The sequence below is a fragment of the Syngnathoides biaculeatus genome, chromosome 2 (assembly GCF_019802595.1).
Source record: "Syngnathoides biaculeatus isolate LvHL_M chromosome 2, ASM1980259v1, whole genome shotgun sequence".
Taxonomy (NCBI): domain Eukaryota; kingdom Metazoa; phylum Chordata; class Actinopteri; order Syngnathiformes; family Syngnathidae; genus Syngnathoides; species Syngnathoides biaculeatus.
Genome location: NC_084641.1, coordinates 7581857 through 7602372, shown reverse-complemented (window position 1 = coordinate 7602372; position 20516 = coordinate 7581857). Strand labels below are relative to the sequence as shown.

At 42.4% G+C, this 20516-nt stretch overlaps 1 protein-coding gene and 1 pseudogene across 2 annotated transcripts in view; both read right to left on the bottom strand.

The window, feature by feature from the left end:
- The window catches only part of LOC133506120 (nck-associated protein 5-like), a 91703-nt gene that overhangs the window by 57007 nt on the left and 14180 nt on the right, over positions 1-20516 (bottom strand). The window contains exon 3 of one of the 2 annotated variants that reach the window (XM_061829916.1): positions 11601-11674. In XM_061829916.1, the coding sequence (XP_061685900.1) occupies positions 11601-11674 (74 nt within the window). Of the gene's footprint in view, positions 1-3356; positions 3480-11600; positions 11675-20516 lie in introns of those variants that run through there. The other variant, XM_061829935.1, reaches the window with a different exon arrangement.
- Positions 19502-19620, bottom strand: LOC133497386 (5S ribosomal RNA; annotated as a pseudogene).

Here is a 20516-nt window from a genome sequence, read left to right as displayed (position 1 = left end):
ACTGCCCGTCCCCCAAATGTTTTCTCATACCGATGCAGCGCCAAACCTCAATTGTTTCCATGTCATGGACGCATTCCTGATCAGATGGAATGAAACGCCACAGATGAGCGCATGCCCAGATGGCTGACTCACGGGGCCTAAGGATTGAACTAGGATGCCAACACATAGTCTGAAGATTCGAATTTCTAAATGTGGAACGAGGAAATGAAGTGGACCTGAGCAATGATGAGATGAGATGATAAATGATTAAAGATTTCAAAGACAATAAAGTGCCTTCCAGACGCACCTTGTTGTGACACACAAACATTCCTGGCCTTAAGATGAAGGAATTATCTTGTGCATGCGTTTCATCTTTTCCAATGAACATTATTTCACTTTTGTGCTTAACACACCTACTATTGGTTGACTGAGGCACGAGTAGGAAATTGAATTCTAATGGCAGATAAAAACTGCATGGTGTGAAATTTCTGTTAAACAAGAGGATACCTGAAAATGTGTTGAATGAATTTGTCCTGTAATAAATGCAACCATTGGGGACACATTCTTAAAATGTCTTATCGACTCGCTTGCCTGCCTTGACATTTGAAGAAGAAGAAGCGATTAACTCTCAACGCTACTGTCTACACACAAAACCTAAAACGCATGTTGTCTTTTTTTTACGTTTTGTTTTTTGTTTTTTTCTTATTTTTGGGGCTGATTTGCACTTTGCATTGGGGCAAAGCCAAGCCTTTGTCTGAAGGAACATTTAAAAGTTCATTATAACACTCACTGCGTGCACTGTAATTCAGACTTTTCACGCATTGTTCTGCCTGACCTGGCTTGACCCAACTGGGCAAGAAGGACTCATATTTACTGGAATGTTCTGCTGACTCATGGAGACCAAGAGGGTAAAGTATATTTTATGTTGTATGTCAACACATCGTTTCCTGAGCGTTGGTCGTACGGTACTCTTTACAGTAGTGGATAAACTGCTTCACATACAATTGGAACATGCGTAAACAAGAGGACTTGAGCTCAGGGTCTGCTATGCAAACCCTTTCAGGAGGGGGAAATTGGCATAGCAGCCTCATGTTGGACTTCTGGCATGCCGGCACTTAAGTCATTCAAGGGCTTTTACTTGCAATAATTCACTCTCAGCAAAGACAAAAGGCAAATGTCTAAAAGGTTTAAACAGAGCACAAGAGGTGTTTGGAAAAAGAACCGGACTGTGAGGTTCTCCAGCTGCGTCGATACCTCCAACAGCTGGACTCCAGCCATGCATGCTTCTGTAACTATTACTTGCTGATTTATAGCCCAGATAGTCCGAAGCTCAAATTTGTTGACATTCTCTGCCCCTCCACTGATGCATATAAGACCCCTCCTTTTTCAGCAGCTCACCCTCATAACCTGACCTCCGTGACAAGTTCAGAATTCTGAAAATATTGTCTTGTTTCTTTGCTGGCTTGGTTCCAAAAAATCTGTATGATACATTTGGTTGTGAAAGTGTGCCAGCACCTTAGAGCCGTAAACTAGGATGGCAACATATGATCTTGCTCGAAGCAGGAATGTGGGACAACTATGTGACCTAAAAACATCTTGTTAAGGAGTTAAGACTATCTAAGGCATCGTTATAATATTAATCAACAATAGAGGTTTGTGTTAGCCACCCTTTTTGGAAAGTAGGCTGTTTACTTGCACACCTTGGTGCCCTCACATGGTGCCAGCCTGGCCATTCAGAGACCACAAAAAGATGAGCATCCTCGACAAAGATGTGTTTCCAGGCAGTAGCATCTTTGTATGCAACAGCCAAATGACTGCAGGCAAATAAAAGCCTTTCATTGTTCATAAATTTGGTGTTTGTGTGTGGCCAATTGAACTTAATGCACCTTCCTGGCCAAGCCAACACAACAAAAACCACATCGTCCTGATTTCATTTACCTTCAGTCTGCTGTGCCAGCATAGATGGGATGGTGGTGGGAACCCTGTGGGAAAGTTGCCTGGAAGGAGGACACCCCCACTTCCCAACAATTGGCTGTCAAAGAAAGGGGAAGACTTCCATGTTGAGGCCCACTAGACCATCCATTAAACGGAAGAACATTCCTCAATAATTCACTTTGAGCTGAGCCCAACATGCTTGCTGAGGGTAAACAAATCTAGAACATTATATGCAGGCGGGGGGGTTTTGCTTGGGTTGTAAAACTGCATGAAGAGGACTGAAAAACAATGTGACGAAAAGGAAATACAAATGCAGCCAAACGTACAGTGTATGGCAGTGGGCTCTTCGTAGTGATGTGTCTTCTGACCAAACATTGAATTCTGGGTAATGATTATCCAAACAGTCCCAGTGGTGGTGTTTCAATTAGACTTGGTGAACTGTTACGGACAAATTGTCTTTTCTAGTAACCCAAAGGAATACCAAAATAAAAATCAAAATGACGGGGAAACATTTTTGTAGCATGGCCACAATGGAGAGAATTACACTTTTAATTCAACAAAATCAAATCCCTCCATTTGCCAATCCTCTTACCCAGTAATCCCCAGGTAGATTTCACATGGAGGCAGCCTCAAAGTGCCCAGTGTGCCAACACATCTGCCTCAGGCACAAGTGGACATATTCCCCAACTTCCCCGAAAAAGGCACAAGTGGAAATGGAACTTGCATGCAAACAAAGCACTGTACATGTTGATGGTGTTCATCTTTCTCTACGAAAATGGCAAATTACTTTTGTCTCTCGATGGGTGGCTTCTAAGCAATGACTTCATGGAAGGATCTATTTTTTGCTGTCAAAATTGGATGTCGCTCATTCCCATGGTTTTTATTTCTGGCATTTTGTCAAAGCCAACAAGAGTGATAGTTCCAGTCGACTCTCCCATGCTTCACTATCATCTTCTCATATGGTTCTGTTTTTAGAGATAACATAATAAGTTAAACTGTCCATTCATTGTACTGAAGGGCTGCAGCAACCACATGCATGTCTGTGGTCTTTAAATATGGCTGGGCTTTAGCAGACTGCCAAGAAAATCTTAATCTGTTTGAGAGTGTGAGGGGATGGAAGAGGAGGTGGGCAGCATTCCTGTGCACATAAATCTCCCTGCAAGCATAGTCTACATGACAGCTATCCGTTTCCTTCTGCTATCAATCACAGTCAACGTGGTTAATCACGCATATTCTGTTGCCACTAGCAACAGGATACGGAATTCCCCCCGTCCACTCTCCCACTAACCCTCCCAACTGTCCGGGTAGATCCGAGATTGTTACTTGCACATGAATATTGGTTGGTTATTCTCCACATATACTCTTTTGTTTATATGTGTGCAAATATTGCTTTAGTGAACTGTGGACCACAAGCATCAGCCATCATGAATACTGAGTCTTACCCTGGTGGAGATGCAGCATTCTGGCGCAGTCAGAAGATACTCATGGTAATCCACCAGCTCGTTTGCCTCCCTCTCTGCAGCTGGCCCCCGCTGTTCCCCGTCGATGAGAAAGTTTACATCCACACCTCGTCACAGCTCCCTCGCCTCCCGACTGGACATAACCCCAGGCGCCCCACTTTCTTCGTGACCCCTCTTGTAGCTACTCTGTGGTTCCCTTTCTCCAGCCCTCTCTCAGGCTGCCAACATGCATGGACTCTCCTCTCGACACTGCTTTCCTACCTCTCTCTACATGCGCTCTGACTCTCAGCTGTGGTCTCTTTCATATCAACACACAGCGATGTGAGCCTTCCCCCTGCCCGCCCCGCCCCCCGGGCTTTATCTCCCCTCAGTAGTATTGTACAGCTCGGGTTCTGTCTCTCCCTCAGACCTTTTCTCTCCTCTGAGCAGGACACTGAACATGTGTTCACTGCTGCATCTCTGAAGGTAGTGCCTTGCAGCAGGGAGAGAGCCAAGTGGGGGTTTGCAACGAGGAGGAGGTGGAATTTTTGGGAGGGAGTGATTGCAATGTGGGGGTGGATAAGAACGAGCTAGCTGGCTCCTGTATGTGATGTAGGAATAAACACTATTTAAGATTGCTAGGAGGAAACAGGAGGGTTTGAAAAAAAAAAACAAAAGCTTGTTACTCTCACTTTAGAACAAGCACCAATTCAGCAACATATGAAGTAACTGTATATAAACCATACAAAAAAAGTCTGTTTCAAGTCACAAGAATGGGCCATGTTAGAAGAAAACGAGTTGAGGTCAAGCAATGCTTACTGAAGGAGTGAAGCACTGGGGAAGGTGAAAGGCAGAGTGAGAAAAGGGGGTCTGACCGGACTGAGCTCATCCATCTGCTGCAATCATAATCAGTCTCAGCTGAATGGCTGTGACAAAATTCAGCCTCCACCAGGCCTGCGAGCAAGAACGGAGAGAGATGGAACAAATGGGGAGGAAGAAGATGAGGGAAAAAAGGAATGGGGGGCATCCTCTTTTGTCTGCCTCCCAATGGGACCAGTGAGATGGGAACCGGGAAGGGGAGGGAATAAAGGGGGAATTAAAAGGGTCCGGTTGACAGAAGCAGACAGTTAAAGAGGGAAAAGAAAGGGACCGGTCTGACTTGGAGTCGAGGCCACTTGGCCCCACATTCACTGCCACTAATGTGCTGAAAGAACAATGACACCAACCATGTGAGGAAATTAGCCTGCAGGAGAAGGGAGAATTCTGGAGGGAGGCTGGGGGCAGGGAGGTATCTAGAGAAGGTTGATAAAGAAAAAGGAAAGATGCTTCACGTTGTTAGGACCCCGCTGCCTCATTTATCATCATAAAAATCAGAAAGATTCACAATGGCTGATGATGATGAGTGTTACGCAGCAAGATAATCGTGTTTAACATTAGCGCAGCTGTCTCGCAGGAAGGTCTGAATACTGAGCCAGCACGATTTAACTCTCAGAGCAGGTGGCTGCCAATTAGAAGCCATTGAAAAAAATGACAAATGGCTGGCTGAGTCAGCATTAACACGTTCATGTTTGGCATAATCAAAAAATATCGAAGGCAGTGTTCTATGGTAATTACATCAGCAGTAAGCGGCCAGTGATGATGGTTTTCTGTTTTTTTGTACTGACCTCCTGCACGCAATCTGCCTCTTCAATTTAGGAAAAATGATGTGGTTGTTTAGTTGAACTTGCAAAAAAAAAAAAAAAAAAAAAGCATGTTGCTACAACTTGAAACATAAGCGTCTCTCATGCGCACGTGTTTATAGTCTGTCCCATACCGGTGGATGCAAAATGGTCCAGATAAATCTGCTGCGGTCATTCAAGCATTGCAATCTGTACTGTTAGTTGTGTCATTGAGAAATTCCTGTGTTTGGAAACATTTGGCTGCTCATACAGTCAGCCTGGCTCCACTGATGTCACACGTAGACATAGACGCAATCAGGCTAGGCTAGCATTCCACAGGGAGCCTGTAGGCGAAGGGAAGGAGACAGGACGGTGCTGGGACAGTCGCCGGCAGATCGATATGGGGAAGGGTGAAGGGCTCTCAGAATGCAAGTGCAGTGGAACATAGCCTTGTTCAAGGAATGGTTAGTAAAATTCAGATATGCTAGTACACAAACAAATTAAAGATGCCATGTTGACTTGGTGTGTTGAGACTTGTTTTCAAAATCAGCATGATTTGCTTCAGCTTGGTAGAGTACATCGTAATGTGTGTTCATTTAAAAAGGTAACAACATATAGGACTTGCAAAGGATGCACTTCAACACCCTTTTTTTACACAAAATGTAAGAGAAGACCATGAAAAAGCACGTTATTAAAAATGTATTCAATTAACATAGTTTGACTAGCTTGTTTATGGATAATGTCAGCAGACACCAATCTACAAGGCCCTGTATTCATACTAATGACAGTTATGTTTTTATCAACCCAAATCTCATTTATTTTTTGCATTGCTGGTTCAACTTCTCGACAAGTTCACGTATCGCGAGTCTATTGTCCAACTATGGTGACATATTCACAGTAAAGGCACTTCGCGACAATGTCCTTCATTTCGTGAACAATTTATGAACAGCTAAGTTCTTTGAAAGTATTCGAAGTACTGAAGCTGGTCTTGAGTTCAAACAGAGAAGACTTGGAATGCTGTAATCTCCATTTTTGTTGAAAACTCACTGCGCAGTATATTCCTAGTTAACATTGACTTCTTACTGAAGTCAATAAGTCACCATCTTTTAAAAGGAGTTCTCTAGGAAAGTTTTTCTTTCTTTCTTTCTTTTTTTTTTGTCATTTCAGCTGGGTGCTCAATTTGTGGTTTGTTTACTGAGGTGCGAACAATGAAGTGCCAGAAAAAGAAACATAGCCAATTTTTATAGTGAAACACTCATGCTGCATGTAATGCTTTGTGCCAAAATGATCTATGGTCTGGTACTGGGCCACAGCCTGGTGGTTCAAGACCCCTGCTAGGGTTCATTAAAATAGTTCATCATAATGTGTGAATGTACTTTATGGCAATCAGTGGAATTGCCAGAACCATCAGCCGCACTTTCCCTCTGTGACATTAATCCGTTGTGGTTTGATCACAGAAGAGAAACCAGAGGCACAAGGGGGACGCTAGCATGCATCATTGGGGTTCGGAAAATGACTGTTCCATTCAGCTGTTTAGGTGTGTGTTCTAAGAGACCTCTATTAACACGAGACGTTTGTCATTGGAGCTAACTAGTCGTGTCACTGAAAAAGCTTAATCATTTCAGCACGGTTTTTAAATGTCAAGAGGAAGCATGTGGTTTGCATGCAGCAGACATTTTAAGTGTCAAGATGGCAACTCTCATTTCCTGCAGCAGTATGAGCAAAGGAAATACCAGAATGTAGACACAAAGCCCGTTTGTTTACCCAACACAAACCCACTCAGATCTGCGAGCGGCCCGACAGATGCAAATCACAAGACGGTCATGCTGACAGAACCCATGAGTCTCTTTGTTTGAAATTGTATGTGGTGAGACGAATGTGTACTCGGACAAAAATGTTCCTGCCCCGCAGTCTCTTCTAATTGAGCAGGAGTGGCTGGGCTGGGTTGTGCGTGTTGCGATTGAAATCTGACAAGATATCATCATCACAAACTCATTTCCACTCTGGAACCAGGAAATGCTGAAAGTATTCCATTAACAGAATTAATTCTAATTGGGTTTATCCAAAGAAACATTCAAGGTGAATAATAATTTTGGGGCTTCCAGTGTTTCAGTGTCATTACCATAAAAACAAAACCAACAAAAATGTCAGTGATAGTTGTGATCTCTCTTTGATCTCAAAATTTGTAAACACATTAAAACCTGAAATGATTCATCCGGCAAGATTACATGGGATTGTTTTGCATTTCACAAATTTTCTCTCCTTCCTGTTTCCACTGGGACTAAGGGATGTTTTCACAAGGCCTCCAAGGTGTAGGTAAGTATTATGGAAATGACCTCCTATCAGGCTGAGCTACACAAAACACTACATAATCATAAAAAAAAAAAAAAAACACACACCCACCGCCTCTATGGGTCTTCATCTTTGCACAGAGGATGTTTTGGCAAGAGCCGCTCAGAAGCTCAGGAATCGGTCCAAAAAATGTCACGCTATCATGAGCACCAAAGGGAACTTTGCACACTCCCAGTACTGTACTGATAAACCGGATTTTATTTCAAGTAAGAGCTCAAATTGTTGAAACCACATGTACTGACTTTCTTTGCATCTCAAATCTTCAATAAAAGCTGAACGTGCAGAGAAAACTTGTAAAAAAAAAAAAAAATTATCTTTGTGCTTGACCGTGACACAAGCTGAAAATGCTTGGACGGACATTACAATACAAACGCTTAACCTTTGAAACCCTCCTTTCAAACCCCAACAATATTTTGAAACAATACTATAAAACCCAAAGCTTTAGGAATTGTAAACCTTCACCTGACTTAGAATTCTAACCCTACTTTGAAAACATACTTTGAAACCCTAACCTTACTTGGAAACACTCACCCTGGTGATTTACTGCCAGATGAGGTGGCTTATCAATTGTGTTCTGCACGTGTGGATTTGAATTTCATTCTCATAGATATTTAGAGTTACTGTATCCCATGTCCTAATATGAAACCTGCCTTGAAACGCCTAAACCCTACTTTGTAACACTAACACTATTTAAAAAAAAATTCCCCCTGATTTGAAATCCTACTTGGACAGGCCAATCCAGCTTTGAAACCCTAACCCTAATTGAAACCTAATCAGGTTCAGGGTTTCAAAGTAGAGTTGGGGATACCAAGTAAGGTTTGGGTTTCCAAGTGGGGTTAGGTTTCAAAGTTATTGTTTTTTTTTACGGTTTCAAAAAGTCTTGTTTCAATACAGGTTTGGGCTCAGGTTTAGTGTTATGACAGGGTGGGGTTCAAAGTTGTATTGTTTTTTTTTTTTTTTTGGTATAAAAAAGTCATGTTACAAGACAGTTTGGGGTCAGGTTTGGTGTTATGACATGGCATAATTCAAAATGTAGACTTTGAAGGTGTTTAAAGCCACGGATGCAAAGCACAATTGATGAGTAGTACATGGCCTTAAATTCTCAGCCACCTCATCTGAAGTTCGGTCACAAGGGATTAGTGTTATAAAATATGGTTTTGAAGTGTTTTTTTTTCCAAAGGTCAAGGTTTCGAAAGAGTGGGAGTTGTTTAGAGTAGTTGTAGGATTTCAGAATTGGGTTTGTTTTTAAGACAGCAAAACCCTAAGTATGAACGAAGATGGGATTCAAAACCATGTATGCATAGCACAAAGGATTAGCAATCCATCACCTTATCCACTCAGCCACCTCATTGCACACAAAGTTATCAGGTTCAGGGTTTTAACGTATGGTTAGGGCTTCCAGACGGGTTGGGTTTCCATGTAGGGTTAGGGCTTCCAAGTGGAGTTGGGATTCAAAGTTGGATTTTTTTTTTTAAGTTTAAAAATGTCGTGTTACAAGACAGGTTTGGGGTCAGGTTTGGTGTTACAACATGACATCAAGCAAAATGGTTGGCATCAGGTGAGAAGGTTTAGCGTTTCAAGGAAGAGTTAGGTTTTTCAAGCAGTTCTTAAGAGTTTTAAAGTAGGGATTGGGTCCTATAGTAATGTTTCAAAGTAGTGTTATGGTTTGGTATGGTTAAGCGTGAAACAACATGGGGTTGTTTTTTTAATTCAAACACCCGCTAACATTCCATCAATACTTGAAGTTTCTGACAAAGGTTTTGCAGTTTTACTGTCTCACCCTGAAGGTTATTTGAGGCATTCTGAGACAGCAAATTGACCTCAAAGGGCTTTATCAGGCAAGTCATTCACTTCAGGAGCTACACATACAATTTAGGAGTCTGGTTTCTTCTGATTTCTTTGGCGCTTAGTACGATTAAATTATTTCATAAAACTCATGAAATTAAAGTCGTTTAATGCATAGCTTTGGTCTGAACAAAAGTTCCTCAGAGGTTGACGTATACCCGCCTCCTCATGGATAAAACAGGCGTCACTACATACTTGGATGAAGGATTAGGTTCTTTCATGGTGCTCAGAAAGCCGCCAGCCCACAGGCGTGTTGCCAGCCTGTTATGCCTTGTAGTAACATCAGGAAGGTCCGACAAAGTAAAGCTGTTTCCCAGTTTGGAGCTCCTGCTATGTTAAACATTCATGCTCTTCACGGACATTGTCTTCAAAAGGCATCCCCTAGCTGTCTCATTCAAGGTCATTTTTATGAGGATTGTTTTTCACTACTTAAGGAAGAGGTGGTTATAAACAATTACATGTAGAATATTACATGTAACGGCAGGAAAATTCCTACATTTAACTCTTTCATTACCAAAATTTACTTAGATTAATACAGATCTATGTTCTCTCTATGAACATGGAAATGGTTATTGAGCCACAGATATGATTTTTGGCTAGGGTCAGCCTAAGAGTAGACCTCCTTGGTATCCTCACTGGCTTCCAAAAGGTGTGTGAATTCTGAAGAATCATGACCCCTAACCACCACAGCACAAGAGTGGTAAATAGTTAGAAAGTACCTTAATCCACACAGAGAATTACACAGCAGCTTGTCATAAATATAATGTTAACTTCCCTTTGCCCAATAATCATGAATGTTCTCCATCCAAGCACATTTCATTCTCGCAATGAACATTGTTGTTGTCAGAGAAAATTATAAAAATGAACATGAGATGTCAAAAAAGGACAAATGCTGAGTTTGACCATCTGACTTTGTCAGAAATGTCCTCATATTGAATAGACAAGTGCAGGGAGAACTGACCCCATCCAACTGTGCATCAATTTTTAATGCTGACAATTTCACAGCTGGCTCGTCACACAGTGAATACAGAGGCTTTCAATTATTATTTTTCAGCCGAATACTGAAAACCTTTGCTTGAATCTGCAATCTTGCAGCCACAAAGCCTCTTATAAATACCCGGCGTTAAAAAGAAGCCATAATTGTCCAGTCTGTGTATGCCACTAGTGTGAAAGTATCCTATAATACGGTACAATGAATGACATGAATGCACCGGGTCATAAGGTCATGAAGTAGAGGACAGAGGAATGTAAGGGCATGACGGATTGATGGGCCCCATTAGGGTCCAGTGGGAGATGTCTACCACACCACGAGTTGCTGCCTCATGGGAGTGTGTTTTTTTTTGTTTTTTTTTTTCATGACCATGCAAATTTGTAAAATCCTTGTTGAATAAATGCAGCCATTTTGACATTAAACACTGAAGGGGAAAGGATCTTTAAACTTCCACACTTATGGGGTATCTGTAGGAAAAATACAAAGGTTAATTAAAGAAAATGAGCCGCATATCAAGAAACAGAGTGGGAATCAATGTATAGATTATCGGGGCTAAGGTTCCCTCGCATCAGGTCTCTCAAGTCTATAGCTGAAACCCGATCAGGCCTTTTGGCTGCATGTTATACTCATTGTCTGACTTGTCACGACACAGGGGATTTCAGGGAAAGATATGATTAAGTTGCAGTGCGAACTAAGACAGTCACAAAGTTCACGCCCAATCTAAAAAGACACATCAGGACCTTGTGAGGACATCGTGGCTATACTAAGAGCCATTTAGGTCACCAAGGATGACCCTCTTGTGTCTTAATAGGGGTGCGGACGGCATGGACAAAAGAGTCATTCCTTTACGTATCCTTTTCCTTTATTGAGGGGTGGGCTCGCCTAGTAAAGGGGCTGGCCAGTGGTCATCCACCTTCCACCCCCTTCCATCCACACACCCCAAGACCCCTCTCCCCAAGCCTTTCTCTGCCCACTCAGGGGAAAAATTATTTTGAGCCAAAAGAATACAGCTCCATTGAGATGGAGAGAAGGTTCATTCATAACAGGGTGAAGTTTCAAAACAATTTCTCACTTGTCTTTGGAAAGAAGATCTAGAAGTACAGAGGTTACAAGGTCATTAGGTTGGCATCTCCATCAGTGCTGGAGCCCTATTATTTTGGAAAATCCTGTCCATGAGAAATGCCCCCAGCCAACCCAACACTGGACTCAGACCTTTCCTCCCCCACCCATTGTTGTCAGACACAAAACATGTCTTTTTGAGAGAGATGTGATGCAAAGCTTGTCTTGGGCTCAAAATCAAACAACATTGTTCTGCTGCCTCTGACTGGAAATGGATTGCAAGCAGCTGCTCACATCCCTCATTTGTAAAACATCTGCCCTAAAGTCTCACGAAGGTCTTACCTCCGAATGCTGCGACGCTCCTCCTCAAGCTGGTTGAGAAGCTCATCAATGCATTGGTTGGAATCCATGTATTCCTGTCAAGGGTATATAAGAAGAGTTAGAAATGGAATTTACTTAAAATGGAATACTTGAAGACTAAATTAAAATATCCGGACATTTGAATGTTTGTGTGAAAGTTTGTTTGCCTATATACAGTATGCTCTATAATTGGTTGGCGAGCAGTTCTGGGTGTACCCTGCCTCTCGCCTAAAGTCAGCTGGGATAGACTACAGCTCACCCACAACCCACAACTCCAGTGATAATAAACAGTTCAGAAAATGGATGGATGAGATGTCCATCCTAACCATAATCATCAAACAGCAGCAAGATCAGCACATCACAGACAAAGGGACTGTGTCCACTTCACTTTGCTTCCACCAAAAAGGTGGCCAAGTGTCAAACTCCAGAAAAACCTCTGCTTCCTCAGAGGGATGCATTGTCAACTGGAAATAACTCAAGTGGAAAAAGCATGTGAGTACTCTAACTCAACATGAAGTTCTATTACAGTAAGTCTCACATGTGAGGTGATCACAGCTCTGCCGAGTAATGCAACATGGCATAAATCCAGTCTATCTGTAAAAATGGTAGCTACGGTAATTTTGGGTACCAGCATTGGCCCACAATTTCCAGTCCTCTTTTAGATGTCAAAAAAGTTGACTTTATTGTTGAATCAAACAATGGGTCAGAAATAGAACAAGTAATATTTACTCAAGCATTTATCCCATTAGCAACACAATCCCATATTCATTTCGACTGCAGCACAAGGCCCATGTTGGCAAAAATTTGAGGGTACATCAAATATGAAGTAAGGCTGCCTGAGACAGTCAGTGTTGTCATTGGGCTGGCGTTCCTAATGACAGGGTGCTAGAACACCCCTCAGCTCACATGTAGGAATGCCAGGAATGCCTGTGCTTGTTGCCATGCAGAGGGCATTTAAAGCGGAGATTTAAAAGCATTTGCAGTACAAAGTGTTATATCCTCACTGGTTGAACTCTTTTACAGGACAAGAGAAACTGACAGGAGCAAATAGACATTCAACATCACAATCAAACTCACGCATGGGTCTCGAGGCCAAAGATCCGTTCTTGTCCGCCAGTATTGATATCGATATATGGTGTTGTTGGGAAAGTATCGAAGGACGTGATGTCGGTATGAATTCTTAGCCACCCCAAGCTTCTACACTTTAGCAGACATTGTGATATAGATCAGAGCCAAGCTGTTCTGCATATCTAAAGTAAGGAAGAGTCAATGTTCAAATTTTGGAGAAATCCAGGTAATTTTCAAAACTTCACATGCTTTTTGAACCCGAATGCTTTTGACCCAAAACAAGCACCTAGATAAAACTACACTGCATGGTTGCACCTCACATGAATTTATGAATTTTAACGCTATTGCTGAATTCATAGTTTCCCAAAACTGTTGATAAACTTGTGAGAAAAAGCAAGCAAACATTACTTAAAGAAAAACTTTTTACATAATGACAAGCCATAAAGCTTCTAGGCGAATGTCCTTTAATCAGATTTGCTTTTCTGATTTCACCGCAAGGTGCCTTGAATCTGTGCAGGGTACAATGACACCTCAAAACCAGCAAGACATTCTGGAGAAAAATGTGTTGTCCAGTGTCATAAACCTTGGTCTCGGCTACCCGCGTCATTGGACAAGATAATGAACTAAAACAGAGAGGTAAAAAACACCCACACGAGACAAAAAAAATGTGACTCCTCTAATAAGCTCTTTTTTGAAATCGTATTGCTCATGTATGGAAGGATTTGAAACATTTAGTCTGGAGAAGGTAAGCCTAAAAACGGAGATGGATGGAACAGTTGGTCCAAGAGAAGTAAGCCTTAATATTGTCGACAGGTGCTCAAGTGTTATTAAAATTTGAAGAAATTGACACCGAAGAAGAAATTGATTGAGTGACAATCTGCAAAAAGTGGGCATCCCAATATCTATCCATCCATTATCAAGCCGCTTATCCTCACAAGGGTCACAGGAAAGCTAGAGCCTATCCCGGCTAGCTTCAGGAAAAAGGCGGGCTACATTCCTGAACTGGTCATCAGTCAGTCACAGGGCAGATATCGACACCATCACTGCGCAGGAATCGACCCCACGCTGCCCACATCAAAGTCAAGCGTGTGTACCACTACACTATAAGTGACCATCAGAATATGACATTACTATTATTATTTTTCAGGACAGTGGCATTAGGTATTATTATTATGACTATTATTAATTTTGTGTGATCCAATTTCAATTAACTTCCAGAAAAAAACAATTGCATACCTTTCATTTACAATGCTTTTTATTCAGTTTTGACAATTTCAAGTTATTTTCATAAACACTGGATTTTTCTTTCCTTATTTAACAGATGGGTATCACGTATTTTGTCCATTTGTGTACAAATAAAACAGCAGATCAGACTAAAGACAAAGTTTCAACTTCTCCTCTCTCACCCTACAACCCTGCCTGCCTCGCCTCACTGGGATATTTCTGAGCTCTGGGATTGCAACACCAAAAACCATAAATTGCTGCTTTAACAAAGAAAATGCTTGGGCAAGTCAGCGGTCCAGCCAATAGAATGCATATATCTGTTTTTGTGTGTTTGGATGACAAACAAGAAAATGTCTCTGCTGTCTGCAATTAAAGAAAACAAAAAAAATCAAACATTCACAATGGACAAGATGATTTTGAATAAGAGTGGTCTTCTACCAAAGTGTAAATGTTTTTCAATGTGAAATCAATGAACTCAAATCTGTGCACCTATTAACAAATGATTTATTAGACTTGGAATAATTGTGCTCATGGGATTTTTATTTATTATTTTTTAAATTGTTGTCACATTAACTTTTATGCAACCTTTATTTCTTGCAGATAAAATCTGGTTTGACAGACACATTGACAACAGAGATAGGATTATTTGAACAAACATCTACCCTTTTGTCTCTGTTTACTGCTACTACTACTAATAATAATAATATATCCATCCATTATTGAAGCCACTTATCCTCACAAGGGTCCCAGGAGTGCTGGAGAATATGCCAGCTATCTTCGTACAGGAGGGGTGAGTACACTCTGAACGGGTTGCCAGCCAATCAAAGGTCTCACAGAAACAAAAAACCATTTGCACTCACAATCACACCTGGGGGCATGTTTTGGGGTTGGGGAGGAAACCCGAATGTCTGAACAAAATCCACACAGAACTGTGAGGCAGACGCCCTAGCCAGAGGTCCATCATAAATCGGTTTTGTTTTCTTTTTTTAAAGCTTAGTTTTCATAATTTGAAAGCCATATTGCTTTAATTGTAGGTCGGAAGTTCAATCAGTAGTTTCACAAAGTCGCCTTATTCAGCTGCAGACATGCAGTGAATAAATGTTTTCAGTTCATTGGACATTTTTTTTCCTGCTTATCCAGCCCAAATGCCATGGTTTCAGCCAATACAGATTTCCTGAGAGACAAAAACGACCCTGTTCATCATTTTCAGTGAGTTTGGGCTATCTGATGTCCCGACTCTGCCAGCACCTTTGGCCGTGCTCAGGCGAAACATCAACAACTCACCAACATCAAGAATCGTTGGCGGATTATCTTTCCAAACATGAGCCACCGGCAGTGCACAAAATAGCTCCCCCTGTGTTTGAGTCTTTATCGGGCTCTTTGAGTCGCACAGAGCATCCTATTCATGCCTGGAGGGAACAGTGGCAAAACTGTTCACGGTGCAAACCGCATATGTGAAATATGGAAAAAAAGAGCTGAGTGGAAGTGCACATAAACCGTGGCTTTCTTATAAGATGGGCACTGCTACACTTGGAAACTGCTTATCATTAAATGTTGATTGAAATGATTCAAAGCAGCTGGTAACAGAAACAGTACGGTGTTGCGAATTGTGTTAACAAAGCCACACTTCAAATGGGGTTGTTAGAAACACCTGTGCTATTTCTTCTTTGACTTGGAGTAATGGCTCAATTTACTCAGGATAGTATGGTCTGTATTTATGTGTTTCCTTCAAAAATATGTGTGGAACCAATCTCTCTGTGGAAGAGGACAAGAGTATTAAAAGCCTGGGTTTAATGACCATGCGGGGTCTTATATTCTGCCAGGTGTAGTCATACAGGGAGAATTTGGGACGGGGGGGTGGTGATGAAAGAAATGAAATGGAATCAGGGAGCTGGAAGGGGCAAGGAGTTCAGAGGTTGCCGAGGTGAGGCTGGCTCCTGGTACAAAGAGAAAACTGGTCCGAGAGCAAAGACAAGAGAATGCTGACTTCTGCTTGGGCCCAAACTAGACGCCATCTCAGCATTCCAGTCATGGCTTGGAAAGGAGTGGAAGACAAAAGTGAAAAGGGCAGACTGAGCTGAGTGATGGCAAACAGATGATTGCTTTTTCGCAAGTGGTCAAGAGAGCTTCTTTTTAGCTTTTGACCAGAAGACGCCACACCTCATCAACCAGGTCAGATTGGGGGATGATGTGATGTGATTAGAACAATAGCGTCATATTTCTAACGTTGAGGGTTCTAATCTGTGTTCTGACTTCCTGTGTGAAGTTGGTATGTTCTCCCCATGCTTACTTTAGTTATTGCTGGTTACGCCATCTTGCATGCATGGTAAATTCAATGAAGACTTTAGTTTGTCCTTTGACATGAATGTGAACGGCTCATTGTCAAGTGCTCTGCGATTGGCTGGTGACCAACCCAGGATGCACGCTGTCTCTCAACCAAAGTCATCCGGCCTTGGCACCATCTCACCCGTGACCCTCGTGCGGTTAAGTGCTACGCAAAATGGCTGGATAGGCCTCAGGGGGTACTGCCAAACGATTTTTACAAGCCAAGGTGAAATGCAGTTGCTGCAACAATCACAACACCAAGCATATCTTCTTGCAGGGTAATTCCCAACTGAGCTTTATCGTAGCCTGCTTCTTTTCCCTCCTAAATTTGATTGATTGTCTCAGCCCATTTAAGCACCAAGCCCGTCGACCCAGGTGTCGGGCAGATGGTGCGGCTGCTCAAGAACATTCACGTCCTCTCCTACTTTACACAACTCCTTGCCTTGGAATCAGGGTGCCTGTATAAGTAGCCAAAACCTTGAAAAGGTTAGTGGGGAAAAAATGCAGTGTCGCGCAGCTGTCATCACCTGTGCTATTTAAGATTATTATACTCCCTATCCTGGCTGACGAATCTGTAGACGCAACAGTTGTGAGATTTTAAAAAATAAATAAATAAATAAATCAGCAAGAAAGAGATGGGTTGTGCTGACCTCTGAGCCACACAACAAGATAGATTGCAGTGATTAATCCCGGCATCACAAATTATTTCTTATCTATTTTTCTCCAACTGTGGAGGATGCTGCACCCTCCAGGTGTGCGGAGGCCTGGGCCAAAAGTTTTGAACTTGAATGGAGAGAAAACCCAGAACAACAATGCACACGTGGCTGTTGTAAATCCATTCTTCCTCTAGACCCCAGGTCTGACACCATCTTCAGTGAGCTGTCCGTGTTGAAGAATACACGCTTTTGTTTACAACCTTTGGTCTATGTTTGGCAACGTCTTTTTGTTTTGCCGTCTGTGTAGCGTTCCCAACGTGCACAGCGCATACAATATCCTGTCTTTATACAAAGGTTGCAGTAATTCAGCAGCTTACTTAGATGGCAGTTTTGGAATTCCAAAGTGAATCCAGAGCCAGAAACGTGCTGTATTTCCACTATTAATGGCAGTAAATCCTTGTTATCGTCTCACACGCAGGTTTATTTTTAGCAGCTAAGCCATTTTTAATGTTTCCAGATGCATACTGTTGAGGAATTTGACATCAGCACTGGTTCTCATTAACCCTTTCAAACGAATGACATCAGTGGACTTCTTTTCGACTTGGCAATAAATCACATTTTTCACTGACGCGTCAAATAACATTTTTTTTTTCAAAAATCCTTACTCGATTAAATAACCCACTTCGAGCAAAGGAACCTGATTCGGAATATCATTTATGTTTCAAAGTGTCACTTTTTCTTGAATATTGTAGAGCATCACAATCAGGTAAGTTCGCCACTGTTGTGGGAAAATGTTGCAACAGAAGGACCTAAATTTCCTTTGCTTAGGGCAGCTATTTGCGCTTACAATAACAACACTGTTCTATCATTACTACATGTTTACTCAGCTAACCCTTTTATCTGGGACAACCCCCTCATTGACCTCCCACCACCAGGCCCTTCTAGCGATTTACTCTCCCATTCTCTGAAGCCTCTGGAAGCTATTTCTCAAGCGGCAATGGCCAACGGGCTGATTGAAGAGAGGTGGTCGCTTCTTTCTAAGGGTTTACAATAGCTCACCCATCAGATGCCCTCTACCCCTGAAAGCATTACCTTCAGCATGAGCTGTTTGCCATGGCATTGTGCATCACACACTGGGCCATTCTGCATTGTTCACTTGTAGGTCACAAGTTGCATCGACCACATGGTGTGTATTATTTATGGATTCCGCCAAACATGCACGCCATTCACGCCATGGTGAGCCGGGAAACATGCTCGGAACATACTGTAAGGATGGTCTTCTGCGCTAGAGAAGAGCTATGTATTCTGTTGATAGAGGTGTAGAGGTCTCATTGATTAATTAATTTAGTCCCCCCTAAAACAAAACAAAACCCTCACTACCTTGTCTTTATGCAAAGAGGCGACAGAAATAAAGATATCTGTGGATATTTGATGCATAGAAGTTCACTGGCAGTTCCAGCTGGAGTACCAGATGGATGTTGGGCCGCAGCTCGATACCCCTTGGGTCCTCAAAATTGTCCCTCAGTGACCGCTGCCTGTGGTCATGTAAAAAGACAGCCATTGACCATTGACTCCATACAATCAGTCGCTGAACATCACCCCATCCCACACACAGCATTCCCCCCGCCCCTCCCAACTCATTCAAAATGTTCACCTGGGGCCCAGCCCGCCTCATAAAATCCTAATCATGGTTCTGACATCGGGCCGCAGCAAGCGAGCGCGGCAGGAAATTATTGAGTGCCACGAGCACATCACCATAAACATGAGTTATAATCATGACGGGCACGCAGCTCATGTCGTGTCCTCTGAAACTGACTCCATAAAGCCCATTTCAACAAATGCTGAATGGTATTGATTGTTTTCTTGGATCTTGAGCCAATATGCAGACTACACACACGCACATACATACACAGAAAGTATTATTCTATTGGTGCAAAAACAAAAACAAAAATGGCCAGGACAGACTTGTAAGTTTTACCATACATTTTGTTGGTATCGTCATGGCAATTGACGAGATACGTACCTGTGTCACCTCCTCTGGTTTTGTTCCTTGCATCTGACATCAATTTGTGGTTGTCTATTTATATACTGTCTAGGGTGGCCATTAGAATGGGAAAAGGTAAGTAGTGTGACGTCAAAGAGAAGCGATGAATACAAGGTTTCGAACTGAGTGGGAAAGCTTTTGGAGGTTTTGTGAACGCTACACTGCTGTGACCATTGAAAGTAGCCTCACGACTGAAAAGCTATTTGATAATGAAAACAGCGGAGTTACGTCAAAGCTACTGATAATTATAGTTCGACTAATAAGACTCCTACTTGTAACACTGCTCCTGCCTGATACTGTTTAAATATGTGATGCTGTTAATTATTGAAGTACATCTCCTATTAAGACCTGTGTGATTTACAGTACGGTAAAGCCATGTGATTTGGCCCTGTTGAAACTTTACATTTACTGACAAGCCGCACCGACATCTTCTTCTTTTCCTTTCGGCTTGTCCCATTAGGGGTCACCACAGTGTGTCATCTTGGATGAACGCATATTTGTTTGGCACGGTTTTTACGCCGGATGCCCTTCCTGACGCAACCCCTCTGCATTTAGCCGGAGAGAGAAGCTTACAGCACCTGGTATTCCCAGGCAGTCACCCATTCAAGTACTAACCAGAGCCAAACTCGCTTAGCTTCCAAGATCTGACGAGATCGGGCGTTAACAGGGTAGCATGGCCCTAAGATCAAGCCGCACCTACATGAATTTTCCTGTAATAATCAAATTACTATTTAGAGTCATTGCTGATTTTGTTGAATGATTCGCTGCCGCCACGTTAATGATTATTGCTGTAAGGTTTAAATTTTAAAAACAAAATGGGGGAAAAAATGAATTCTTACCTGCAACAAACTGGAAAAGCAGGAGATTAGTGACCATGAAGGGAGAAAACCGTGTTCTCTCCAACACTTTGTTCGATGACAGAGGTGGCACACTTTGAGTCAAGACAGATGTCAAAACCAATGTTGCCTCAGTTCAACTGCTTAGCATAAAAGCACTTTAGCAAGAAATTGAGGGAGTGGCTCCTGCTATGAAAATAACCCCTTTAAAACAGGCCAGACAGGATTATAACAATTTTCCTAAAATGTGCAAGACGGGCCAAGTCTGCACAAGCTCAATCAAAAACATGCAAATGTGCACTGTATGACACATCCTACAGCAACGCGGGCAGGTGATTTCCTGGGCACAATTAAGTACTCCCAATGTGCGCCTGAAAGGCAGACCTTCCCCGTCGTGCAGAGGTGAGAAGAGAAGTGTACGTATTGTGAGAATGGCCCTTTGAAGCTGTCACCAATGAAAAAGTACACAACCCCCAGGGACGGCCAGTCAGGGCCACCACAGGGACAGCTGGAGGGGACACAGACGCAAATATAGTGAGCTCCAAGCCCCAGGGATGCTCACAGGGAATCTCTGTCCTACACGTACGTATTTTCGCCCATAGTGCACATTTCACGATTGCACGTGACCTACTCACACTCAAACCTGACGAAATGGATGTATTTGAATCATTTGCTCATTTCTGTATGATCACATGGAAGATGACAGGTGAGCTGCACAGTCATCATAAAGTAATTGAAATCACAG